A 26390-nucleotide genomic window follows, 5' to 3' on the forward strand; every position below is an offset into this window, starting at 1 on the left:
ATCCAGATTGAAAAAAAGAAAAAATTGTAATTTGATATCTTGATTTCATATAAATATACTGAAGGGAACACAAGTGTGTTGTTCATAAACGTGAAAGTTTCGGAGTTGCAATTTTTTTTGAATACATTAGGTGGGTTTAGAATCAAAATGGGCTGAGGACCCGAGGTACGAAGGAATCCCTAATCATGGATGAAGCCATGGAGGCAATCTTCATTATACATATATCCACCCACACCTGAATGGTATGGTCTGTGTGGTCTCTTAGTGAGACGCCACACCTGGTGACATATCAAGACCAGTCACCAATGTCGTGGTATTGGCGAATTGATAAACGTTCCACCTAGAAAAAATATGTTTGTTTGGTTTATAGAATTATAGTATACAACTGACATTACCATGCTGCCTAATACAGAGGCATATCTTAGGCACATAGGGTTTATAATTATGACTTGATGCATGCTTGCATAGTTGCATTCATAGAGTATATAGAAGAATAAAAATTCCAAAATGAAATTGATTTCATGGTCAACAATTCTAACTGAGGCAGTGAGGCGTATGGGTTTAAGTTCTCCAGACGGTTCATCTCAGATCATTGCTAACTGTATGCAAGGTTTGTGTATAGGACACTGACCTAAAGATTATTACATGACAATATGAAAGCAAGATAGAGAACTCCACAAACCTAGACTTGACGCCGCAGACCACGATATTACATAAATTTTATTCAATGTGCAGGTTTAGTGTGTTTATATACACGCGTATTGACATAGATACATGTACATGTTACATTGAATCATCAGACTCGTCAGTATCACTTCTCTCGGGCTCTGCAGCATTTGTTCCAGCCTCTGAAACACCAGGTTTTGCAGCGGGTGCTGGTGCTGGTGCTGAATTTGTCTTGTCATTGCGAGCACTCTCATCACCACCTTCCTCTTGCCCAGCCATTTCCTTATGTAAAACTTTATGTCAAGGAATATAGGAGGATCCAACAGTATAGAATTTGAAGCGCCATTAATATATAAAACTGGGAATCTAAGAGAACAATTAGTCATTCTAGTTTGTGAAAATACCGTTCATAACGTGAATCAATGATCAACACAAACAGACAACTCTTATTTCTCAAACAAACTATCGTGAATGAAAAGTGGGAAGTTTCGAGATTACGGTTACAGGAATTCTTAAGTCCTGTTTCTACTTGATTCATCATGTCAGGACTCAAAACAAGGTATCTGTCAAGCACTCAAGCCTTTTTGGAACTTTACCAATAAGGCTTTGGCCTAAGCCATACACCTGTACCAAGGGTCCTCGGCCGAAGGTTGCGGGCTCAAGTCCCATGAGGGACATAGGTAAATACTGAATAGGTAGTAGACATTCTTATGCTAGTGTTCTCCTATCAAGGAAAAATCTTTAACTCGAGAAAAACTGATTACAGAATGTGATTGACCAGCTATTTAACACTCTTTTTTCTTGAACAAAAAAGTCCTAATCTATTACACACCAAATATTCTAAACTACTCATAAGCCTAGGATTGAGCCTCCACTCTAAGAGCATAAGCCTCTACCACTCTTAAAGTTAGGATCGAACCAAGCTATTTGACACACTCTTAAACTTGAGGACGAATTTCTGGCATTGTTCTGAACGAAACAAAACGGCAGTGGGATCGTTTTAGACGAGTTTGGGACCGGTAGTACCCGGTACTGGTATAAATGTGGTACTACTGACCTAATACAGAAAATGGTTTCATCAACACATTCTCTCTCTGGTTTCACCAACACGTTATCTTTCTAATGGTTGCCTTATAAACATAGAAATAAATACTCCTTTTAACTTGACAATATATAGTAAGGTGGCGGCAGCCAACTACTTAACGCTGGATAGTTAAAAGGACCAAGGCCGCCACAGATCTAACACAACTGACAAATTTCCCAGATCGAGTGCATCAAAACACACGTAGAAAAGCTTCAGATGTGGTGTTGGCTATACTATATTTGAGGAAAAGCTTCTAGTTAAGTAAACCGCAGTTTAATTCCTAACAAAGACCAAGAGATGTTTCACTAAAACGCATTTTAGCAGCTTGCAACATGTGGAAAATTAACTAAACTTGCCAGCAGGGAAGGATATCAAAATTTTCAGCTGTTCGGCCATTCATGATGTTCAGCAGATCTTTCTCAACTCGCCGGACAAGTTCAGGCTGCATAGGATATCAATATTACTATCAGTTAGCTATCCTCTTTCGACATAAAACCAATCACAAAATGGGAACGCACAACACGTCAACATGTAGAAAATTTAGAGGTAGCAAAATGGGTCGGGCGAGATACAGGTCAAAGGGGTTCCTGTAAAAACAGGCATAAAGTTTATGAGTTGAAATGGGTCAGGTTGAGTTGACCTGAGATGCTTTTTGTACAAAGTTTTAACCTTCATTTTTTTGATACATAGTGTGTCAAAGACGATGACAAAACTTAGAGTATATTTCAACTTAAAATTTTTTTACGATGACTTAAATTGTTTTAATTTTTTGCAACTCGTTTGAGCGGTCACTTTTCGCTTTACCCATTTAAACCTTCAAAGATGTGACAGAACCCAAATCAATGGTTCAGATCGACGCCTCTAGATCGAACTCAAACAAAAAACAGTTATGGATGAAGGGAAATCATACATTTAGATCAGGTTCCCTCCTAAATCTTCGTCTCCGAGCATCTCTCATTGGTGGGGTAAGACCATGGCGATAATCCACCACATCTGGAGCAGGATCACCCTCATCTCTGACCATAATCATCTGTCACAATATACTTGTGTTACTGGACTGAAATAAACCAACCATGTTTGCTTGAAACAAGCATAAGAAACACAGCCTACTTGGCCAACGTCTGCAGTTTTGATCAGAACACTGTCATCATAAGTCTTATAAGATTCCACGATGCAAGGAAGGTCCAAGAGAGACGCAGAAAAATGGTCATCACCTATTGCGAATGTGCCACTCCTCCCATCATCTGCATTAGCGAAAACAAATAGCAGAATTTATGTTCAAAGCACTTAACAGAGAAACATTCAGCAATGAAATGTGAAAAAAAAAAAAAAAAAAAAAGCCATAACTCAAAATTTTATGATTATATAAACAAGCGATTCTTCTCTCACGTACCTCATATTAACTGAATGTAAGTGGTTAGTTAACAACTCAAAGATAAAAGACTAACTTCAAAATCTTTTACTTCGACATGATGTATCTGATTATGTGAGTGGTGAGATCACTCACATATATCTATTGAGTAGATGAAGGAACAACACAATGAGAGATAAACACATGTTGATCTCACCACTCACATATATCTATTGTATCGCAGATACAAATAATTGACACTGAAATGAGCAAAACAAGATTAAAATGAACTCAGGAATAAAATTACAACAAAGCATAAGTTATACTTATATCTTACCAGAGAAAGACAAATCAAGTGACTTGTCGTCCGATGTGCTCTCATCTAAAAGACGATTTATACGCTCTGCGACAGACGGTGGCACTCTCAGTATGAACTGTTCCTCCATTTTTTTCGACAACTGTCACGAAAGATTTGTACACTTAACAACGTAAACTTTTTCTCAAGTAAATAAAGCGAAACCCCGGTCTTTCTTATTGCAGAGTACTATTTATAATGACGAAATGATTTATATAGCGTTAAGTGCATCAAAATGTATCAAACTAATCACAATATGCTATTATATGTATCCGACTTTCAAAACAATTTTTCAAATTTTTGCAAATTTTTTTATTATATTTTACAAGTTATATGAGGTAACAAAATACATACAATAAAATAGCAAGCTGAATACTTTATGTGTGGTGACTTGATAAAAGGAATATATTTGAATTCAAATAGAAGGTTATGTGAAATTAAGTGAAAATTAACAGAAAATAATAATGATAATAATAAGGATATTACCTAGTTTGATGATGAATTGATGATCGTGGTGAGTATACAAAGTAGATTAAATTTTCGAGAATTTATGGAACCCTGACCTGCAATTGTGTAAGGAATTTTGGGGGATGTTTGAAATAGACAGGATCCGATATAACCCGGACCGACATTCGTGGATATTCTTTATTTTCCAAAAACGACAACTTTGTCAACTATCCGACCTTCCATTCTTCCAAGTATATGAACTTTGACTAGCGATTTAAAAAAAAAAAAAAATGAAGCCAAAAGATATGTTAACTCTAATGATAAAAATGTTTAGTTGTTGGATGTCCAAAGTCTCGTGAACTTTCATTACTTGAGATTGAAATATGTTACGGAAGTGATGTCTGTACCACAAATTTTGATATATCTACAGCAAGTATGCATTATTGACTTATACAGTCGGTTATAAAATTTGTATATTGTGATAGATGAATCAAAAATAATGGTATAATTATCACTTCCCAATATATTATGGCCATGATTATACATTGATAATACTATTATCTAGGTTAGGGGTAAAATAAAACAACTATTAACATAAAACAAGTAAGACAAAGTGTGAGATTAACATGTGTCCCTTAATTATTTTTACTAATTAATAGTAAAAACTATAACAAAAAGGGTAATATCATATTTCACTTAAAATATTTCTTTGACATAAATTAAGCCATCTTTTTCTCAATAAGAGTTATGCTCTCTTTATCCCATCTCAGATCTTTTCTATCCATTCTTCATTTCTCATCTACGAAGTCTTTTTTTTTTCTTTCTTTCTCAGATTATAAACTCTTATTATCAATAATTATAAATAATATTGGATACATGTGAGGAAGAAGATGGCTGAAATCAAAGCCATTCCAGCCGGACACCACCGTGGCAACTTTTCCCCTCATGGGGAACCGCCACCGTAACACCTACCCCGTCTACGCACCACCAATTACCACCACTCTTAAACACACACGCACAAACACTCTCTCTCTCTCTCTGTCCACCTGTACGTGGCACCACCAGTCCACCACCCTCTTCCGCTGTCACCGGCTCGTCGGAGTATCACCCAAAAAAGACACACTGTTGTTATAGTTTTGTTTTTTTTATTGTTATTGATGAATGGAAAGGTGAACCATTTGATATTCTGTTTGATAATTAGTCACAGTGCATTAGATTGTTTGTGATTTGCTTTGTATGAAGACGCAAAATATATATGATCGAATTTAGATTTGGAAGATGGTAATCAAAGTTAATCATGGTGCATCAGTTTTTGTTGCTAATATGTCATCAATATTGTGCATCAATGGTTGTGTATCATCAAAGTTAATCAACGTGTATCAGTGTGCATCAATGGTTGTGTATCAACTGTGCATCAAAGATTTTGTTACTTTATGGTTGTGCATCATCACTTTTCTTAATTTACAATTGTTCAGTTTTTTGTTCATTCACTATCTGTATCTTTTTTAACTTTTAGCGGGCTGTATTTTTATATAAAGAGAGATGGGACACAAATGACAGATGTGTCCTTATTGATTAATATTTTAACTTAAAATTAATTAATTATGTTAAATCTTAATCTTTTGATCTAATGGCTGAAATGTTATCTTATTTGTTTTATGATAATAGTTGTTTTATAATACCTAACCTCCTATTATCTAATTTCAATTCTTTTAGTTTTTCTTTTTGCAAGCTAATGAGAAACAAGTGACTTGTTTGTGAAAACGGCGAGTCACTAAGCGTAAGTTCTATATAGTGTGTTATTTGGGTATCAAGACAATATATGGAATCAAATGGTTTCCACCCATTTACTTTTTCTTTATAGTTTTATGTTACAAGTTTAGATCAACACTACGCGACCACTTTTATCAATTCAATAAACATTAGACTAAGACAACATTCATTAAGAAATTACTAAGCCCGTGCATCACATATATGCTAATTTAATATAATTGATAATTTAGTAATTAAAAGCGTAAAAAAAAAAAAAAAAAAAAAAACAAGTGACTTGAAAAACCGACAAACTAAACTGAACAAAAATCAAATTCAACAGTTATTGGTTAATGCTTTGGTTGGGGTTTTGGTTTTGGGCCAAAACACACCCAAACCGGCCCTTACCTTGTTCTCCATGAGAGTCATAAATCTATAATGCCACTTTCGTATATTATTGATTTAGATTAGATAGTGTTTGTAAATATAAAAAATATTGAAATAATTTTTAAAAACAAAGTAATAAAATTTTTAAGAAAAATACTAAATACAACTTTAAGGGTTAATATACATAAAAACTGCACCTTTTATCTATATGCATACTTATACTATATACTACTTATATAAAACAAACTACTATCCTCACTTTAAGTAATTAAGACTTTGAAATGACCATATCGCCCCTCTTTTTTATTCACTAATTTAAACATGTTCACCTATATACATATAATACATTTAATAAAATAACTTACAACATAAATTCTCCAACTCTTAAATAACCATATTAACCATCTTACATCAATTAATTTACATTCACTACCACGCCACCACTGCCGTCGTCGCCATTCCGTCGTCGCTACCACTATCGCGCGGGCATCCGTCGAGTTAAAAAGACCGTCTTTAAAATTTTGTAGGGAAATGATATTCGTACCACTATCTTTGATTAATGTACCACAATGCACATATTGTATAGTTGACAATACAAGTCGTTAATACACAACATCCATCAAAATAATTGGTACAAATATCACTTCCTAATTTTTTATGTACAATTTTTTAATACACACGATTTGCTTAACAAACCCAAATATATACTCCTCTGTAAAGCATATTGTTTTTTTTATTTTTAGAAATTAAGCACTTTTTTCAAGTATTTCTATAATACATTTTATACCCCACTTAACATAAAACTCTTATATACCCACTTTCACTCATTCTCTCTAATTATTACACGCTCTCATCGATTTTCAATCCCGCTGCCCTCCTGTCTCCCTGCCTCCTTTGATCTCCAACACCAACTCACTTTTATATTATCCTCACCTTCTAGTCGCCGCAACACTAGGACATAATGCTCGGTTTAAAATTAAGTAAACAAAAACACTGGAACACACGCGTCACACGTGACTAAGAAAGAAAACGAAAATTCCAAATCGCCCATGTTATAAATCCCCCAATTCCCTTGGCTGAGCCCTAGTTTTTTTTTTATCACTCATCATCTACCTCCCTCCTCAAAATTTTCAGGTACTCTTTTAATTTCCCTCAAATTAATAATAATTTCCCGAATTTTACCTATATTGATTTTACTTTAATATCGATTAAATCGATCTTTCTGTAAATATTCCCTTCCTTTCACTTTAATTCCAACAATGCATCATTAATTATTATTATTATTTTTTTACCAAAATTTCATAAGTACACGCATCTGAGTTTGTATAATTGTATGTATATTTGTTCCGTTATCTGGATCTATAATTATTAGGGTTTTTGACCAGTCTTTAATTAGGTGAATTGTATTCTTTCGACTTGTAAACCGATAATCTGGTGCCGGTTTCGATGTCGTGGATACGGCTCTCACGGCAGCTAAGATATGCACAAGTGTTCACCTTAGATATGAAATAGCAATAAATTAAAATTTTGATACACATTATATAATGTAACTAGTTGGATATAATTGAAAACACTTATTCCGTGCTAGCTATGTTTGAACGTATAGCGATAAATTAAATTAATTTGACTGTTTTAACGGTATGTAGTTATATACTTGATTTAAAGAAAGATTTGTGCTTTTTGTTTAATGTGTTTATATTCACAAGATTTTTAAATTATTCACTTGATGGAATCTTTTTTGATGGTTATGGGTTTATTGCTGCTGTTTGGGTGATGTCGCCTGTCGGGATTGCATTTCTAAAGTAATCTGCATATGTCATAGATTTCGTTAAAAATCCAACCTTTGGCTGTTGCCTGGGGATTTTTTTTTTATCCGAATGAGTGTGTTTGAATGTTTGGTTGCTATAAGGTTTTGCCTGTGTTTTATGAATGCTTGTAGTTAGAGGAAGAACGGTAAACATACATTTTTTGGTTGTTATGAATTTCGAAACTTAAACTTTGTATGTATTTAGAATCATTATAACTAAGTTCATTACCTGTACCTTTGGTTATTTTGTTACTGTTTCTTGATTATTATTTTGAATGTTTTATTTATTTAATGATACAAGTTTTTTTTTTTTTCATTTGTCTAATGTTTTGTTAGACTAATTGGACAGAGCTAAAAGGATGGGTCGAAGAAGCTATTCGCCACCACCTAGAGGTGGTTATGGAAGAAGGCAAAGGAGTCCCAGTCCCAGGGGTCGCTACGGTGGCGGTGGTGGTAGCCGTTATGGTGGTGGGGGTAGCCGTGGCAGAGATGTTGGAAGAGATCTTCCAACAAGTCTTTTGGTTCGTAATCTACGTCTTGATTGCCGGTATGTTCTTGATAAAATTTCTGTTGCTCAAGTTATTTAGCTCTTTTTTTGCGCTTATTAATATATAAACATACTTGTACGGTTATAACATTAAATGTGTATTAGGAGAATATTGATATAGAGAACCCCAAAGTTAAATCTTTAAAATTGTATATGCGTGCTCCTCCAGTTGAAAAGATTTGCCTAAATTGTTTACAGTTTGGTTTGACATCCTTCTTTGTCCGGAAATAACTTTGCAAACTTCTGTTGCATTTTGGTTAGTGCTCATAGAAGTGCATTTGTGGGTTGTTAGTTTTGTGACATAATGGTTTGGATTTTATTGTAGCTGAGCTGTGCAAAGCATGTTTTTTTTTATTTTTTTTATTATGGTTGGTATTTATAAAATGTCTATGTTGTTGTTTTGAAATTGTTCGAACTGTTTATGTTGGTAGATGAAGTGTTTTTGGTCCGTAGTTTATTTATTAGATCTTTTTTCCATTGTTTATGAACTTTTTCTATACACACATATAATATATATATATATATATATAAATATTCAATATCAATACGAAATCTAATATTCTTTGCATGGAATGGTTTCTAAAGTGTTCATTTTATTTTATACAGAGCATGTTTTCTCATTTTGATATACATATGTGATTAGTATTTTTTGGATGTGTTTAGCAATGTTATGTTGTATACAGTTGATTTCTAAAGCTGTTATTTTTCTTACATTGAATATGGATTTACCTCCTGAATCATAGCTGTAATGCGCTCTTCATTGTTAATGGCGTACCAATTTTATCTTATAATGCAGGCCAGAGGATCTTCGGAGGCCATTTGGACAATTTGGTCCCTTAAAGGACATCTACTTGCCAAGGGATTATTATAGCGGGTGAGCTGGTGTAGCCTTCATTTTGTCACATTAGTTTTATGTCCAGTTTTACAGGAGGTTTGTTTAGTAGTACAGTCATTAACTTTTGAAATGAAAAGACACTTATTTTATGATATGAATCAATATCTATCCAACATTGTCTATGGTTTCCCCAATTTGCGAGCTTGTATAACCCTGGTTCTCTTTTATTAAGGGTGCTCTTTTGATTAGGTTGTTTTAGTGTTTTACAGCTGTGATAATGTCATGCTTTCTCAGACAAAACCCATACACTTTCCTTAGTCTGGTGCTGGTTTTTTGATCATTTATTTATATTTACTAGGTTTTTAACAATCTGATCTTATTGGGCACTCCATTAAAGTTTTTGACGTTTAACAGTGAGGTGAAGTAAAAGTTGTGAAGAGATCAATCAAGTTTAAAAGTTTCTGTTGATATATTGAACTAGTAAGAGTTCCTTTGACACCAATCAACTAGTAAGAGTTCTGTTCAAGGTGGTGTATATTATAGTGAAGAATGGAAGTAAAATGAGTTTGGTAACATTTGGAAGATTTCAAGATTCCAAGTCTTGAAGAATTTCAAGTCATATTTGTATTGACACTTGCAAGGTCAGCAGCTATGTGCTTGCTTTATCTGCTTATGTTGGCCTCCCATTGTGCCAAAAATACTGTCTGCTTTTTATTTACTTTTAGTTTTTTGTTTTTTTTTACAAATTTTGTGCATATCTAGACTTAATTCACACAATGTTCTCTACTGGGACTTGAAAATACAATCTCCTGGTGTCATTTATTTATTTAAGGAGTGTTTGAAAATTCATGTAGAAGCAAACTTTGTTTGTACACTACAGCACCACTTAAATCAGCATAACACAACTGCATTCTTGGTTCTGAATTGCGAGTTGTACACGGAGCTGTAAGGAAAAGGTTAACGTGATTTGCTTTTAGCATTTTCAGTTAATTAATATTTTGTTTGATATGCAGGGAGCCTAGGGGTTTTGGATTTGTTCAGTTTGTAGATCCTGCTGATGCTGCAGAAGCAAAATACCAGATGGATGGTCAGGTTTTTCAATCTCGAGAGTTGACAGTTGTTTTTGCAGAGGAGAATCGAAAAAAACCAGCTGATATGAGAGTTAGGGAACGACGGTAAGCTTATGTGAATTGTTGATTTAGAAAGTGCTATGAAATTTAGCTACTCGATTATTATTTATTCATGCATTGTGCATACACCTGAGGCTTTGGTTTTAATAATTTGTTTATGTGATTAATGTAATCGCAGAAGTGGCAGCAGATATAATGATCGCAGGCGATCACCGCCACGTCATTACTCTCGATCTCCACCTCCCCGCCATGCTAGATCACGGTCCCACAGCCGGGACTACTCTCCTGCTCCCAAAAGAAAGCATCACTCTAGGTTTGTGTTTGATTCTTCTATTTGCCTTTTTTGTTTCCATGAAATATGCTGTACGAATTAACATCGAGAAATTTAAGACCCGTTCAGTTGTAGAAAGTTATTCATGTTTTCCAGAAATTTATCATGGAAGTTCCAGGAAAAAAACTGGTGCTGAAGTAGGCTTTTTTTACAGAAAAAGTTTACATTGAAATTAAAAACACTGTTATTCATGTTTTCCAGAAAATTTTTTTTCAAGTAATTTCTATTGTAGAAAAGTGAACGTATCCGAATTTTAAAAGAAATACAACTAATTGCCCTTTCTTATCTTTTAGTAGTTCTCTTGAGATAAAAAAAAACCTTATTAGTTTTTTAGAAAATGGAATTTATAAATATGTTTTGGTAACTAAACACCGCTCTTAACAGCCATAATTTGATTAATTTCCTTATATGTACTTTATGAAATCAGTTGACCTATCAGAGTTGCAACGTATCTTAAAGTCATGATCTTAAGAAGGCTGTTTTGTTGTATCCATGGTAGCAGGTCTATTTCACCTAGAGGAAAGAGGTATAGTCGAGGAAGGTCCTACTCTTCCTCTCCAGTGAAAGAGCGTTCTCCACCTTACGACGGTGCCTCTAGGAGTCGCAGTCGAAGTCCCATCAGGGATAGGTCTCCTCCACCCTATGATGGTTCTAGGAGCCCGACCCGAAGTCCTGAAAGAGAGGAACTCCCGCCTAGGGATCCTAGCCGAAGCATGAGTAGAAGCCGGAGCAGAAGCCGCAGTAGAAGTCCCGATGACCGTGACTTCTCGAGAAACAAATCAAACAGGGATGCTTCTGTTAGCCCGAGTCCTTAGTGATTTAGGTGATGAAAGGGTTGTGTTGTGTTTCTAGAACTTAAAAACATCTTTCTATTTTGTTTAGGTCTGGTGTTTGAAAGAATGCTACTATCAATCTTCCTGAACTTGAATTGGCATATGTAATATGTTTGTTTGAACTTTATCTTGATCTTTGAGTTGGCGTGTGTTGTTTGAAGTTTGTTTTATGGTTTGAGATCAGACAATGAGTAAAGGGAGTAGGTTTTCTCTTCAGGCCATCTAAAGCGGGCAAGTCAGATGTGTTACCCTTAATCAGGGTATTCGTGTGACCGTTTTGGAACCCCTTTCCTCGTCACTCCAATGCTCAGAAAGGTTAGAACCTGACATTAGGAGTATCCTGACCATCTGACCATAAGGCTACCTGAACACATATAGTAAGGAAATAGGCATTAGAATCACTCGACACAATTTCTTTTTCTTGGATTAAAGTCTGTCAACAAGAAACAGAATCAACACAGATGTTAGTGATCACTATGTATGTGAAACAAAGCCAAAGTTCTATTAAAAAAAAATAGAACATGAAGCAATGAAGGTTACCTACCCCAACAGCTCCATCTACTTTAGATTCCATATTCTCAATCCAGACAACCATTAATGATTTCTTTAGATTACAAAAAAGCATTAAATTTGTTAACTTTTTTTTTTTTTTTAGTGTTCTTATAAATCATTAACAAAAGTCAGATGTGATTAAGGACAATCTTGAGTGCACAAGTATATATATTACTACCTTTTGTCTTGCCCATTTAGGACAGACAAAAGCAATAATTACATATATACTTATATTATTACTTAATCATGCAATTTGAGTGGTGGGGATTGTAATTATTATTGAATGAATAAATGAAAAGGGGATTGTCAATTTGTATTGATTACTATTATGGAATATGGATAGAGGGTTCTAAAAGGACATTCTTTTATGAGGATGAAAGTTGTCAGCTTTATCTTTAAATGGTTTGTAAAACAGTTTTGCTGCTGCTTTTTTTTTTTTTAAATTACATTCCAGGTACTTACTTCTTTCTCTATTTCTGTTCTTTATGGGTTGACAGAAAAATGATGAAGATTTGGGGTAAAGAAAGCTGATTTTGAAGTTTCCAGCTTGAGAAAGAATGAGGTTTAAACTGTTGCTTGGATATCTATTGCTTATATTTGCCTGTTTGTCTTATATTGCCGCAGGTAATTTCATTTCTCTAGTTATCACAAAAATATATACGTAGACTTTTAAGGTCAAACTTGCTACTTTCTATTCGAACTCATGTTGGTTCATTCATAAAGCCATTAACTTTTTTTTTTTACACTTACAGTTGATTAAGGAGGTGTTTGCTTTAAGAGTGATTGTCTAATTATTGCGTTTTTTAAGCTCATATTAGCTACTGTTAATGGTTGGTAATGTAAAATTGATTCTGATCATCTAGAGTCAAACAATTTGTTTCCAATAATTAGTTTAGGAGAAGTCATTACATTATATATTGTTTGGTTATCGCAACGTAGAATAGCAGAATAAGTATATATCCAAACACTATCTCATGTAACCCATTTTGATGCAGCTGATTATCTACTTCATATTATTAAAATCACTTTCAAAAAAGCAATGCCCGCCACACACGCCTTATCCACCTTTTGAAGTTTAATGTGGTGAAATGTACTTGTTTCCCAGTTTAAGTATATGTTATATTTTCTCGAATTTGCAGATGCCTTTCTAGGAATAAACATTGGTCCAGATCGTTTAAACCTACCATCGGTGGAGCAGGTGGTGGCAATCCTTAGAGATCATAAAATAACACATGTTCGGATTTTTGATTCTGATTCTCATTTTCTTAGCGAACTTGCAAACACTGGGATTGAAGTTATGATTAGTGTGACTAATGAGGAAGTCTCAGAGTTAGGAAAATCACCATCAGCTGCAGCCTCATGGGTTAACACACACGTTTCAGCTTTCAAACCAGCCACTAATATCACTGCCATTGCTGTTGGTAGTGAAGTTCCTTCTTCGGTTCCAGATGTTTCTCCTTTTCTTGTTTCTGCCATGGATAATATCTATAAAGCTTTAGTAGCTTCAAATCTAAATGACAAGGTTAAAGTTTCGACCCCTTTATCAATGAATATAATTCCTAAACCATTTCCGCCATCCACTGCCACTTTTAACGCTTCATTGAATTCCACTATTCATGAAATTCTTGGATTCTTGAAGAAAACCAACTCCTTTTTCATGTTAAATGCTTATCCTTACAATACTTATGTACAAAGCAATGGAGTTTTTCCAATTGAGTATGTTCTCTTTCAGCCAATCCCGGTTGTCAAACAGATCGTTGACCCGAACACACTTTTCCATTATGAAAGCATGCTTGATGCTATGGTGGATGCTGCCTATTACTCCATAGCTGCTTATAATACTTCAGTGATTCCAATTATCGTTAGTGAAACGGGGTGGCCATGGTCTAGTGGTGGAACCGAAAGTGACGCCACTGTGGAACATGCAGAGACCTTTAGTAATAACTTGGTTCAGCGAGTTTTGAGTGGGTCGGGCCCACCAAGTCAACCCTCCATTCTAATGAATTCGTACATTTACACGATGTTTATTGATGACAAGAGGCCAAACTATGGTGTGTTTTTTCGTAATGGGAGTATGGTTTATAATCTTGATCTTGATAATGGGAATTCTTCAAGCAGATTTTGTGTTGCTAGAAAAGGGGCAGACCCTGCTAGCTTGCAAGACGGTTTGAATTGGGCATGCGGGCAAGGGCAGGCGAACTGCACTGCCATTCAGTCAGGGAAGCCATGTTACTTGCCCAATACCTTACAAAACCATGCTTCCTATGCTTACAATGATTATTACCAAAGAAGGCGTGACACTGGTGGAACCTGTGACTTTGGTGGCACGGCTATAACAACCAATGTTGACCCGAGTACGTTTCCTTAACTCTTCCCGCAATTCTTTTATATTCTAGTAGACATCACTAGATGTCAAGGTTGAGTTGCGTTCCAAACGATTTTGATTTGGGAAATGGTCCAAACACACATTTTGATCTTTCCAATTTTGGTTCAAATGTTTTGATTGCTGGGTGAAGATAAAACACAACCTAAATATTCCAGTATACAACAAAATGGCCACTATTTCCGGTTTGCCACATTCGGAATGGAGAGTAATTATACAGACAAATATCAGTATATCAACCCATTGTTTTGTGATCAATAAGGATTGCATTGTCTTTTTCTTGCAGGTTATGGATCCTGCATATTTACAGAAAGGTGAGCAAACATGAACCTTCATTTTATTTCATCAAAGTATGAGCATTGAATTTGATATTATTGCCTAAATGCTAACACGTAAGCTGTGCGTTTCAGCGGTTCAAACTCGAGTGCTGGCAGGTATAGTCCTCCAGCATTTGGGCTGGCGGGTCCCACAGGGAGTGCATCCCCGTCAAAATGGATTCCTGAGATCGGGTATTTGATGTTGGCAACGGTTTTTACATGGTTATTACTGAATGTGCAGATATGTAGATCTTAATTTATGTAGGCTTGTATAGTTGGTTCTTTTTGGCTGATAGCCATGATAAGACACTAAAAACAATTCAATTGTTTGTTTCTTATTTTAGACCACAATGATGGGTTAGAACATATTTTTTTGAACTGTGAAAAAACGAATGTCTCAAATATTTTTAGATTTAGCATGTATCTATGATTATATTAATTGTTCGTTTTTAGGCAAAATTTTTTGAGGGAAATAGATTCCATTTAGTATAAATGGAATTTTGATCCAACTGAATATCGAATCATAGCTTTTAACCACCAATTTCAATGTGATTTCATATCCAACTCCATTAATTAGAATCAATTTAATGAACCAAATGTGAAATGCCTATCACTCTATAAGCATGTTGCAACGAAGACTTTATGCGTAAGCAGTAGAATGATAATTACACATCCAAAGAAACAAAAAATATTTACGCGCTTTCCCAAAATTATTTGAAAGTGACAAAAATAGAAATAAAATACTGCATCAAAAAAAACCAATTTCTGGTGCCTTGATGAAAAGCTTATCCACTAAAAAACTTATAAAAATTATTTAATTTAATTGATACAATACATAGTAAAGTCTTGGTCTTCCAAATTTCCATCCTTCATTCTCTCTTCAAAGTTCAAACCAATTATCAAAATCCAGAGAAAAAGAAACCAATCTTGAAATCATTTTCAAAAATATAAATATGGCTGAAGTCCTTGTTAGTGCTGTCATGACTGTGCTGGTTGATAAGCTATTCTCTGGTGCCTTGATGAATTTTGCTCGATCTCAAGGAATCGATTCTCAGCTGAAAAAATGGAAGGCAACTTTGCCCATGATCCAAGCTGTGCTTGCTGATGCAGCCCAGAAGCAAATTACACAAAAACCTGTTGAATTGTGGCTGCTGGAGCTCCAGGAATTGGCTTATGACATTGAAGATGTACTCGATGATATGGCCACTGAAGTTATGAAGCGAAACTTGCAAGAATGTAAAGCAAGCACACGCAGTAGTAGTAAGTTATTGATGATCATCCCATCTTGTTGTACTAATTTCACTCCAGATAACATGATGTATCGTCGTAAGATTAGTTATAAGTTAGATGAGATTACCACTAGATTGCATGATCTTGTTGACCAGAAAAATAATTTAGGTTTGGATGTGAAAGTGGAAGTTCACAGATCAAATAAAACAGATGTAAGATCCCAGCAAACTTCATCTGTTAATGAGTCCAAAGTTTTGGGCCGGCAAGAAGATAAAGAGGCATTGATTGGGCAATTGTTGGGGAATGAAGCATCATGCAGTAATAATCGAAATGTGATCAGCGTTGTGTCAATAGTTGGTATGGGTGGACTTGGAAAAACAACTCTCGCCCAACTTTTGTACAACGATCAGAGAGTGAAGGATCGCTTTGAACTCATGGCATGGGTTTGTGTTTCCCATGACTTTGATGTGTTCAGTATTAGCAAGCAAATTAATCAAGCTGTAGGAGGGGAAAACAAAGAATTTGCTAATCTGGATCTGCTTCATGTTGCCCTTAAAGAAAAGCTTTCAAAGAAAAGGTTCCTGGTTGTTTTAGATGATGTTTGGAACGAAGGACCCAAGAAATGGGATCTTTTAACAAGTGCTTTTAATGTAGGGGCACATGGAAGTAAATTTCTTGTCACCACGCGGAAGAAGAAGGTTGCATTAGCGATGGACTCTTTGCAACCTTATATGCTAGAGGTTTTATCAGATGAGATAGCTCTATCTTTATTTGCTCAATCCGCATTAGATGAACAAAACTTTGACCATAATCCATCACGTAAACTCATTGCTCAAGGTATTATTAAGAAATGTAAGGGTTTGCCCTTGGCTTTGGTAACCCTCGGGAAGGTCTTGAAAAGAAAAGGAAGCGATGATGAATGGGAGCAATTTTTGAACAGCGAGATATGGAATTTAGAGGATGAAAGTGGCATTCTTCCGGCTCTCAAGTTAAGCTACTATGACCTCCCTTCACATCTAAAGCAATTGTTTGCATATTGCTCCTTATTTCCGAAAGACTATGAGTTTAAAAAGAAGAAACTAGTCCTATTATGGATGGCACAGGGGTTTCTATCCAAAACTAAGGGCAAAAACCAACCAATAGAGAGTTTGGGTGGTATGTATTTTGAAGAGCTACTGTCAAGGTCCTTTTTTCAGCCTTTAGGGAATAATGAATCACGATATATAATGCATGACTTGATGAATGACTTAGCTACAAGTGTTGCAGGAGCATTTTTCTTTAGGTTGGATGAGAAAATGGATCTAAAAGATGACAACCAAACTTATGGAAAGTTCCGCCACTTTTCATTCGTAGGTCAACAACGAGTTGCAGAATATAAAAACTTCAAGGAATTACACAAAGCTAGATGCTTGCGAACGTTCTTACCTATGTCAGTTGGTTGGAGAAGATTTAATACATTGGACAATGTTACTTTAAAGTTACTTCCCCAATTACACCTCTTGAGGGTGCTAAGCTTAACTAATTGGTCAATCACAGAGGTACCACAATCCATTGGTAATCTCAAGCATTTAAGGTACCTTAATTTTTCAGAAACTAGCATCAGACAAATACCTGAAGAGGTTAGTGAACTTTATAATCTACAAAGTTTGTTGGTTCGTGGGTGTGATGAGTTATCTAGGTTGCCAGTTAGTTTTGCCAATTTGATAAACTTACGACATCTTGACATGACGACTACTCTGTCATTAAAGAAGTTGCCTTTGGGGATTGGTGGGCTCACGAGTTTGCAAACATTATCCAAGGTTGTTATCCAAGATAATAATGGGTTTAAGATATCTGATCTCAAGGGCCTAAAGGATCTTCAAGGTGAACTTTCCATCGAGGGGTTGGAGAAAGTGATGGATCCAACTGAAGCAAAGGATGCCAATTTAGAGGAGAAGAAGGGCCTTGATGATTTGGAATTGGTATGGGGTGATGCTACAACTAGTGAAGATGATGTAATTGAAAAGCTAAGGCCTCACTCTAAGTTGAAAACACTGAGTATTAATGGGTACGGGGGGATGAAATTTCCTAGTTGGCTTGAGGATCCTTCATTTGATCAGCTAACAGAGCTTGTGTTAAATGAATGCAATAATTGTACAAAATTAGCGACACTTGGGCATCTAACGTCACTTCAGAAGTTGGAAATATATAACTGCCCAAACTTGGTATCAATTAACGGAGAGAAAGAGGTGGTTAGTGTGGGTAGTTGCATGATGAGATCTCTTAGACAAGTGATACTTAGTGATTGTGATTCACTAGAGAGTTACTGTTATCCAAATTGTGTTGAGAGTTTGTATATAAGAAATTGTTCATCAATGAGATCATTGAAATTCTCTAAGTTGCAGGAAAACCTCCCGTCGTCATCATCATCCTCTAATTTGAAGTTTCTTTGTATCAATAGTTGCAATAAGTTACTGTCAATATCTCAAGAGCATTTTCCAAGTCTCACATCTTTGGAAATTATGATTCTAGTTGATTGTCCAAGTATGGATGATTCATTCCCATCATATGGATTGTGGCCTCCTAAGTTAAAGAGATTAAGAATAGGCGAATTAAAGAAGTCAATGTCAGAGTGGGGGCTTCAAAAATACCCACCTTCACTTGTTGAACTATGCTTATATGGAAATAATTCAGGAGTGGTTTCATTTGGAATCATGGATGAAGAAGATCATAATAATACGACTAGTTCAGCATGTTTTCTTCTTCCACTATCTCTAACTTCTCTAAGAATCGTTGGTTTTAAGGAAGTTGAATCAGTTTCAGAGGTCTTACAACACCTCCCTCACCTTCAACGTCTTTTTGTCGAGTCATGCCCGAAGCTTAGAGATGTGCCAGAGACAACTTCATCTTTGGAAGTAAATGTGTGCGAGTAGATTCGGAAGGCCTTGGAGGTGTATTAGGATATTCCTCATCATTAACATCATGGTATGTAAATAAGCTCTCTTTTACACTTATATACCACTTTTCTTTTTTGAAGTTAAAATCAAAGTCCATGTGATTTGTGTTCTTATTATGTTAGCACGTTCTTAATTATGTTTAATTAGAAGTTCTGCATGTTGGAGCGTGGTAGTTGCCTATTTATAGTTGTTTTCATTTGGTTTTAGAAAAACAAAAAAAAATATTTGAAGTCAGTATCTTCTCATTCACATATACATACGAGTCTAAGTAAGCATAAATCACTTTGTCTACGCCTCATTAATTGTATCTGTATTCATATGTTTACATAATCTGTCTCTCATATAAGCCCTTCAGCTGTTTGATGCAAACTCCTCAAAGAAAGAAACAAGGTTTCCTGGAACTCACTTAATAACTGCCGCTTGTTTATGTGCATTCTTTAATTCTGTTTTTATTTTTTATAAATATATGTTGGGAAAACTTATGATATGTTAGTGATCTAGCAATCTTGGTCTCAGAACAACTAATCCTATAAATGCAAGTTACCCAATTTATCGGTTCAATTTTGTGCAGGGAGCCAAGACGTTTTGGGTATTTTTTTGTTTGTAAATCTTTCTGCCATAAGCAAAATTACAAGGTTTGTCAATCTCGAGAGTTGATGGTTGTTTTCGGAGAGGAGAATAAGAAGAATCCGTGTGCTATGAGAATAGAAGAACGGAGGTAAGCTTATATGACATGTTGATTATTAAGCAGATTTTAAAATTTCCAGCTTGAGAGAGAATGAGGTTTAAAATTTTGCTTGGACATCTCTTGCTTATGTTTGTCTGTTTGTCTAATATTGCAGTTGGTAATTTCATTTTTCTAGTTACCACAAAAATATATACGTTGATTTTGAAGTCAAACTTCCGACGTTTTATTAAAAATCATGTTTGCGCAGTCATTAGGCCAATAACTTTTTCAGGTTTAAAGTTGATTTAGGAGGTGTCTGGCATCATGCTTTGAACACGATTGTCTAATAATAAGCTCATATCAGCTACTTATAAGTTATAATGGTTGGTCTAGTGAGATTAATTCTAATTAATAGAGTCAAACAATTTGTCAAACAGATTGTTGACCCGAACACCCTTTTACATTATTCTGTAGCTGCCTATAATACTTCGGTCATTCCGATTATTGTGACCGAAACGGGAGGCCATGGTCAGGAGGTGGAAATGAAAGTGACGTCACTGTGGAACACGCAGAGACCTTTGATGATAACTTAGTTCTGCGAGTTTTGAGTGGGTCGGGACCACCAAGTCAACCCTCCATTCTAATGAATTCGTTCATTTACCAGATGATTATCTCTGACAAGAGGCCAAGCTATGGTGTGTTTTTTAGTAATGGGAGTACGGTTTATAATCTTGATTTTGGTGATTCTAAGGGGAATTCTTCGAGCAGATTTTGTGTTACTAGAAAAGGGGCGGACCCTGCTAGCTTGCAAGATGGTTTGAATTGGGCATGCGGGCAAGGGCAGGCGTACTGCAGTGCCTTTCAGTCTCAGAACCCATGTTACCTTCCCAATACAGTAGAAGGCCATGCTTCCTATGCTTATAACGATTATTACCAAAGAAGACTTGACATTGGCGGACACTCTAACTTTGGTGGCACGCCTATAACAACCATTGTTGACCCGAGTATCTTTATCTAACTCAGCTCAACATTCTTTTATATTTTAGTAGAGGTTACTGTACTGCAAATAGTAGATACAAAAGTAACTAATGTAAAAGAGAGAACATTTTTTAGGAGTTAAGGAATACATGATGTAAATTAATAGGGCTATTATAGCAGTTATAGGTATATGGATGAGAGGTATTTTAGGTGGGTTAAATCATCTTTTGAGAAATGTGGGAAGAGAGAATTGCTTTATATAGTCCTAGCAAGGGACCCAGCAGCAGTATTCGGAATTGTTAAATGAACTACTAGATACATAAAGAAAATAAAGAATACCCTTTGCAAATAAACGAGAACGGTACTCGCGCGTTGCGGCGGTGGTGGTGGCGGTGATGTAATGGCGGCGGCAGTGGTGACGGTGACGGTGACGGTAGTGGCGGCGGTGAACGACGGTAGCAGCGGAGATTGGTGGTGGTGGTGGCGCCGGTAAGTAGTAGAAGTTATTGATGTAATGTAACTGTGAGTTACGGTACTTAAAATTTTAAGTTTTAATGTTCAAAAATGTTCAAAAATCAATATTGAAATTTTAAGTTTAATGTTCAAAAATGAATTTTAAGTTATTGATTTAGAACTTAAAATCAATATTGAAATTTTAAGTTTAATGTTCAAAAATGAATTTGCTTTATAATATACTTTAGTATAGATAGAGAAACTAATACCCTTTGCCATTTCTTTTGTTGTTTCACAGTAGTTGCCTTCAATAGCTGGGATGAACATTCCCTAAGAAATCACAGGAAGTCAAGAACAACAGTTAGTCAACAACAATGATAGGAAAGTTGCCCTCTAACAAACCTTTAAAAGCAGTACGGTTTTCATTAAAAATATAGATCCATCAACATGAATATGACTTGGAATTTGGAAATGATGAGCATACCAAAAAATGAAGATCAGTGTAAGCACTGAGCTGGTTCATATCAACGAAACTTATGAATCTTGCAATGAAGATCAGTGTAGGCCAAATTATGTCAATAAATATTTTAGGAGGTTTTACACATCAAATATATACCTTGGTTAACTTTCAAGTTTCAAGTTTCAGCCATTCATATTTATCTCTTTTACCTGTAGGAAAAGATAGAACTAAAAAATGCTAAAGGTGGGCATGTATTTTTGGACAACTATGTTGTAAATTACTCGTATCCGGAAATATCAATGGATTTCTGATCGAATTGAATTGTCAAATCATAGCTTTTGACACACAAATACAACGTAACTTCATACTCAACTTCATTAGAATCACTCATGACTCAACGAAACGTGAGACACCCATCACTCTAGCTAATTAGGAATAAATCATCTACATGACTACATATGACTTCTAGAAATTAGTAACAAACAATATTTAGTCCTTAGTCAAAACTATATTATTTAAAAATGATAAAAGTAAAATATATTACTGCGTCAAATTTGTTGGCTAAGAAGCAAGTGAACACATCTATATGTGAAAGAATATGAAAGATTGGATATGTGATGTAATTAACAAGCAAAACTAATTAAATAATTACTGGTAGATACATAGAGAGGTATCAAAAAGTCTTGCATCATGGATTATTTAAAAAAGAGAGTGGTTGGCTAAACGCGTTTGTGTAATCTAATAATGTGTATAAATATGGAAGTACAAACATTTGAAAACATAACAAAGAAACAAACAGTTTTACCATCTTTTTTCCAATTAAAATCCAATGGCTGAACTCCTTGTTGGAGCTGCTGTCACCGTTCTGATTGAGAAGCTACTCGCTGGTGACTTTATGAAGTTCGCTCGATCTCAAGGAATTGACTCTCAGCTGAAAAAATGGAAGGAAACTTTGCCCATGATCCAAGCCGTGCTTGCTGATGCAGCCCAGAAGCAAATTACGCAAAAACTTGTTGAACTGTGGCTGGTCGAGCTTCAGGATTTGGTTTACGACATTGAAGATGTTCTTGATGATATCACCACTGAAGCTGTTACGCGAAACTTGCAAGAATCTAGTAATGGAAGCACAGGCATTAGCAGTAAGCTGCTGATGATGATCCCAACTCCTCATAACATTATGTACGGTCGTAAGATGAGCTCCAATCTAGATGAGATTACCACTAGATTGGCACATCTTTACGAGCAGAGAAAGGGTCTGGGTTTAAAGGTGATTAATGGTGAAACATCAACCAGAACAAATACACGATTAGAGGAAACTTCACTGCTGCCTAATGTATCTGAAATATTGGGCCGGGATGGGGACAAAGAGGCGTTACTGGGGAAGTTGTTGGAGGATGAAGGAACATCTAGAATCAGCATTGTGTCAATAGTTGGTATGGGTGGGATTGGAAAAACAACTCTTGCAAGACTCTTGTACAACGACCAGAAGGTGAAGGATCACTTTAAACTCAGGGCATGGGTTTGTGTTTCCAACGAGTTCGATGTATTCAGTATTAGCAAGCAAATTTATCAAGCTGTAGTTGGGGAGGACAAAACATTTACCAGTCTAGATCTACTTCATGTAGCTCTGAAAGAAGAACTATCAGATAAAAGGTTCCTACTCGTTCTGGATGATGTCTGGAACGAAGACCACAAGAAGTGGGAAGCCCTCAAACAGCTGCTTGTAGGGGCACGCGAAAGTAAAGTTATTGTGACAACCCGGAACACCGTGGTTGCATCAGTGATGGACTCGGTTCAACCTCACAATCTGGGAGTGTTGCCATATGAGATAGCTTTGTCTTTGTTTGCTGAGTATGCACTTGAAGAAAAAAACTTAGAAAAACATCCATCTCTTTCTACGATTGCTCAAGGTATCGTTAAGAAGTGTGGTGGTTTGCCTCTAGCTTTGGTAACAATTGGGAGGGTCTTGAAGACAAAGGGAAATGATGTTGTTGAATGGGAGGAGGTGCTCAACAGTGAGATATGGAGTTCAAAGGACAAAAGTGGTATTCTTCCTGCACTGAAGCTGAGCTACTATCATCTCCCTTCATATCTAAAGCAATTGTTTGCATATTGCTCCTTGTATCCAAAGGACCACCAGTTTGACAAAAACACACTTGTCCTAAAGTGGATGGCACAGGGGTTTCTGTCCCAAACAAGGGCCGGCAAATCAATGGAGATGTTGGGTCATGGGTATTTCGAAGAATTGCGGTTAAGATGTTTTTTCCAGCCTTCAACAGATGAGAACTCACGATACACTATGCATGACTTGATGCATGACTTGGCCATAAGCGTTGGAGGAAAGTTTTTCTTTATGTTGGATGATAAGGCTGATACAAATGGCCGGAGCGAAGATTTTGAGAAGTTTCGTCACTTTTCATTCATAGGTGAACGATATGCGGAATATAGAAAGTTAAAGGAATTACATAGAGCTAGATGCATGAGAACATTTTTAGCTGTTGGTTATTGGGCAAGATTATATACATTGGGCGATCTTGAAAAATTACTTACTCGGTTACAGTTCCTAAGGGTGTTGAGCTTAACAGATTACTCAATCACAGAGGTACCACGATCCATTGGTAATCTCAAGCAATTAAGGTACCTTAGTTTTTCTAAAACCCACATCCCAGAAATACCAGAAGAAGTCGGTAAACTTTATAATCTCCAAAGTTTGGTGGTTCGTGATTGTGATGAATTATCTAGCTTGCCAAAAAGTTTAGTAAACCTAAAAAACCTACGACATCTTGACATGGCTGGTACTCCATTGTTGGAGAAGACGCCCTTAGTGATTGGTGGCTTGACGAGTCTCCAAGCATTACCTATGGTTTGTATCGAAAAAGGTAACGGCTTTAAATTATCTCATCTCAAGGGCTTGTCAAATCTCCAAGGTACACTTTCCATTAAGGAGTTGCACAATGTCATAGATCCAACTGAAGCAAACGAAGCAAATGAAGCAAATTTACAACAAAAAAAGGGTCTTGATGATTTGCGTATGGAATGGAGTGATTTCTCTTATACTTTCCGGGATCCAGTTATCGAATATGTAGTACTTGAAAGGCTAAGGCCTCCACCTAAGTTGAAAAAACTGAGCATTTCTTTCTATGGGGGAGTGGACTTTCCTAGTTGGCTTGGCAATCCCACATCATTTGATGGTTTATCAAACCTTACGTTAAGAGGGTGTGAAAACTGTAAAGATTTACCAACACTTGGGCATCTGAGTTCACTTGAATCTTTGGAAATTGATAATATGAAATGTCTTGAGACATGGATGACCGGCGGTAGTGACAATGTCGAGACTTTCCAATCGTTTCCTAGTCTTCGTTCAGTTTCAATTAAAGACTGTTGGAAACTTGGTAAGATATCATTTGGATTGATGCCATCACTTGAATCTTTGGAAGTTGAGAATCTGCTATGTTTGGAGAGATGGTCGACCATTGGTGGTGACGATGCCGAGGCTCCTCAATCATTTCCTAGTCTTCGTAAAATTTCAATTGAACGGTGTTGGAAACTTGGTAAGGTATCGTTTGGATTGCTACCGTCACTTAAGGATTTAGCTCTAACAAGATGCCCTGAAGCGGTGTTGAGAGACTTAGTTGGTGTATCTTCATCAATCCGTAAAATAGAGCTGCATGGAATTGTCGGGCTGACTCATTTGGACAGAGAAGTCTTAAAAAATCTTGGGACACTCGAAGAACTATGGATATGGGGATGTGATGAATTGATATACCCGTGGGAATCAGAATTGGAAGCATGCATGTTTCTTAGGAGTTTACAAAAGTTTTATGTACATTACTGTCCAAAGATGCAATCAATCAATGTTGGGAGCGGATCTCTTAGAGTAATGACTATTGGTAATTGTCATTCACTGAAGAGTTATTGCTGTCCCAATAGTGTTGAGAAGTTGGATATAAGTTCTTGTGATTCAGTGACATCACTGAGCTTCTCTAAAATTCAGGAGGTTGACCTCCCATCATCCTCTCAATTGAAGACTCTTCAGATCTTCAATTGCAAGAATATAAAGTCAATATCTCAAGACCATTTGCAAAGTCTCGCATCGTTGGAAGAAATGGACATACGTATATGTCCAAGTTTGGAGGACTCATTTCCATCACGTGGGTGGTTGTGGCCTCCTAATCTAAGGAAGTTGTCAATAGGAGAATTACAGAAACCACTGTCAGAGTGGGGGTTTCAAAGTTACCCGCCCTCACTTGTTCAACTATCCTTACATGGAAGGAATTCAGGAGTGGTTTCATTTAGAATTTCTTTTATGGAAGAAGCACAAGATAATAACAATATTTATGATAATAATAATACGATTAGCTCATCATGTTTTCTTCTTCCACCATCTCTAACTTTTCTGCAAATATGGGATTTTGCTGATGTGGAATCAGTTTCAGAGGTCTTCCAAAACCTCCCTCACCTTCAAGATTTTTACAAATGGGGATGCCCAAAGCTTAGAGATAATTTGCCAGAGACAACTTCAACATCATAGGTAAGCCATCTCAATCTCTTTATGAAAATAGTTAAGAGTATATATTATTTACATATAAATAAATACATACATTACTATTAAATATGCCCTTCATCTGTTTGTTGAAATTCCTCAAAGACACATGTTTTTTTCAATTGTTTTGTGCAGGGAGCCAAAAGCTTTTGGGTTTGTTCTATGCAGAAGCAAACTTACCAGGTTTGTCAATCGCGAGACCTGATACTTGTTTTTGAAGAGGAGAATCAGAAGGGATTGTCGGCTACGAGAATAAGAAGAAAGATGTTTGACGACACTCGTTAAAAAAACATAGTTTAGGATGTTTTAGGTAATAATTATCCACTGAATTTTGGTGCCGATTTGCTTG

General features: G+C 36.1%; 5 protein-coding genes across 7 annotated transcripts; 4 read left to right on the forward strand and 1 right to left on the reverse strand.

Moving 5' to 3' along the window:
* Positions 1-688: 688 nt before the first annotated feature.
* Positions 689-4158, reverse strand: LOC122581735 (transcription initiation factor TFIID subunit 7-like). Its single transcript, XM_043754003.1, has 6 exons — positions 3943-4158; positions 3439-3559; positions 2861-2994; positions 2661-2780; positions 2123-2192; positions 689-953 (listed from the first exon to the last, which is right to left on the reverse strand). Exons 2-6 carry the CDS (start codon positions 3545-3547, stop codon positions 784-786), a joined length of 603 nt encoding a protein of 200 aa, XP_043609938.1. The 5' UTR covers positions 3548-3559; positions 3943-4158; the 3' UTR covers positions 689-783.
* A 2935-nt stretch (positions 4159-7093) lies between these two features.
* Positions 7094-11649, forward strand: LOC122582370 (serine/arginine-rich SC35-like splicing factor SCL30A). 3 transcript variants are annotated; one of them, XM_043754755.1, is made up of 6 exons: positions 7094-7173; positions 8196-8393; positions 9190-9267; positions 10242-10403; positions 10537-10671; positions 11189-11649. In XM_043754755.1, the coding sequence occupies exons 2-6, from the start codon at positions 8206-8208 to the stop codon at positions 11502-11504; spliced, it is 879 nt and encodes a 292-aa protein (XP_043610690.1). In that variant the 5' UTR covers positions 7094-7173; positions 8196-8205; the 3' UTR covers positions 11505-11649. The 3 variants fall into 3 exon arrangements, with proteins under 3 accessions (XP_043610690.1, XP_043610689.1, XP_043610691.1); XM_043754754.1 differs by having other exon boundaries at positions 7126-7173; positions 8183-8393; XM_043754756.1 differs by having other exon boundaries at positions 7126-7173; positions 8183-8393; positions 11192-11649.
* Positions 11650-12404: 755 nt separating this feature from the next.
* LOC122582697 (glucan endo-1,3-beta-glucosidase 4-like) lies at positions 12405-15186 on the forward strand. The gene is made up of 5 exons (XM_043755121.1): positions 12405-12476; positions 12572-12698; positions 13214-14428; positions 14744-14771; positions 14868-15186. Exons 2-5 carry the CDS (start codon positions 12632-12634, stop codon positions 15028-15030), a joined length of 1473 nt encoding a protein of 490 aa, XP_043611056.1. The 5' UTR covers positions 12405-12476; positions 12572-12631; the 3' UTR covers positions 15031-15186.
* A 541-nt stretch (positions 15187-15727) lies between these two features.
* On the forward strand, positions 15728-18963 carry LOC122583529 (putative disease resistance RPP13-like protein 1). Its single transcript, XM_043755923.1, has one exon. It carries the CDS (start codon positions 15728-15730, stop codon positions 18914-18916), a length of 3189 nt encoding a protein of 1062 aa, XP_043611858.1. The 3' UTR covers positions 18917-18963.
* A 3364-nt stretch (positions 18964-22327) lies between these two features.
* LOC122583530 (putative disease resistance RPP13-like protein 1) lies at positions 22328-26029 on the forward strand. Its single transcript, XM_043755924.1, has one exon. The coding sequence runs from the start codon at positions 22328-22330 to the stop codon at positions 26027-26029; it is 3702 nt and encodes a 1233-aa protein (XP_043611859.1).
* Positions 26030-26390: the final 361 nt, after the last annotated feature.

This window comes from Erigeron canadensis, chromosome 9 (assembly GCF_010389155.1).
Source record: "Erigeron canadensis isolate Cc75 chromosome 9, C_canadensis_v1, whole genome shotgun sequence".
Lineage (NCBI taxonomy): Eukaryota > Viridiplantae > Streptophyta > Magnoliopsida > Asterales > Asteraceae > Erigeron > Erigeron canadensis.

What these genes read in the sequence shown, in the direction of transcription:
- LOC122581735 (XM_043754003.1), bottom strand. Translation starts at nt 3,547, where the DNA reads ATGGAGGAACAGTTCATACTGAGAGTGCCACCGTCTGTCGCAGAGCGT. An exon ending in AAACTGCAGACGTTGGCCAA is followed by an intron (nt 2,781 to 2,860) that starts GTAGGCTGTGTT and finishes ATATTGTGACAG; the next exon opens with ATGATTATGGTCAGAGATGA. An exon ending in CCGAACAGCTGAAAATTTTG is followed by an intron (nt 954 to 2,122) that starts ATATCCTTCCCT and finishes ATAAAGTTTTAC; the next exon opens with ATAAGGAAATGGCTGGGCAA.
- LOC122582370 (XM_043754755.1), top strand. Translation starts at nt 8,206, where the DNA reads ATGGGTCGAAGAAGCTATTCGCCACCACCTAGAGGTGGTTATGGAAGA. An exon ending in ATGAGAGTTAGGGAACGACG is followed by an intron (nt 10,404 to 10,536) that starts GTAAGCTTATGT and finishes ATGTAATCGCAG; the next exon opens with AAGTGGCAGCAGATATAATG. An exon ending in AAAAGAAAGCATCACTCTAG is followed by an intron (nt 10,672 to 11,188) that starts GTTTGTGTTTGA and finishes TATCCATGGTAG; the next exon opens with CAGGTCTATTTCACCTAGAG.
- LOC122582697 (XM_043755121.1), top strand. Translation starts at nt 12,632, where the DNA reads ATGAGGTTTAAACTGTTGCTTGGATATCTATTGCTTATATTTGCCTGT. An exon ending in AACAACCAATGTTGACCCGA is followed by an intron (nt 14,429 to 14,743) that starts GTACGTTTCCTT and finishes TTTTTCTTGCAG; the next exon opens with GTTATGGATCCTGCATATTT. An exon ending in TCCTGCATATTTACAGAAAG is followed by an intron (nt 14,772 to 14,867) that starts GTGAGCAAACAT and finishes TGTGCGTTTCAG; the next exon opens with CGGTTCAAACTCGAGTGCTG.
- LOC122583529 (XM_043755923.1), top strand. Translation starts at nt 15,728, where the DNA reads ATGGCTGAAGTCCTTGTTAGTGCTGTCATGACTGTGCTGGTTGATAAG.
- LOC122583530 (XM_043755924.1), top strand. Translation starts at nt 22,328, where the DNA reads ATGGCTGAACTCCTTGTTGGAGCTGCTGTCACCGTTCTGATTGAGAAG.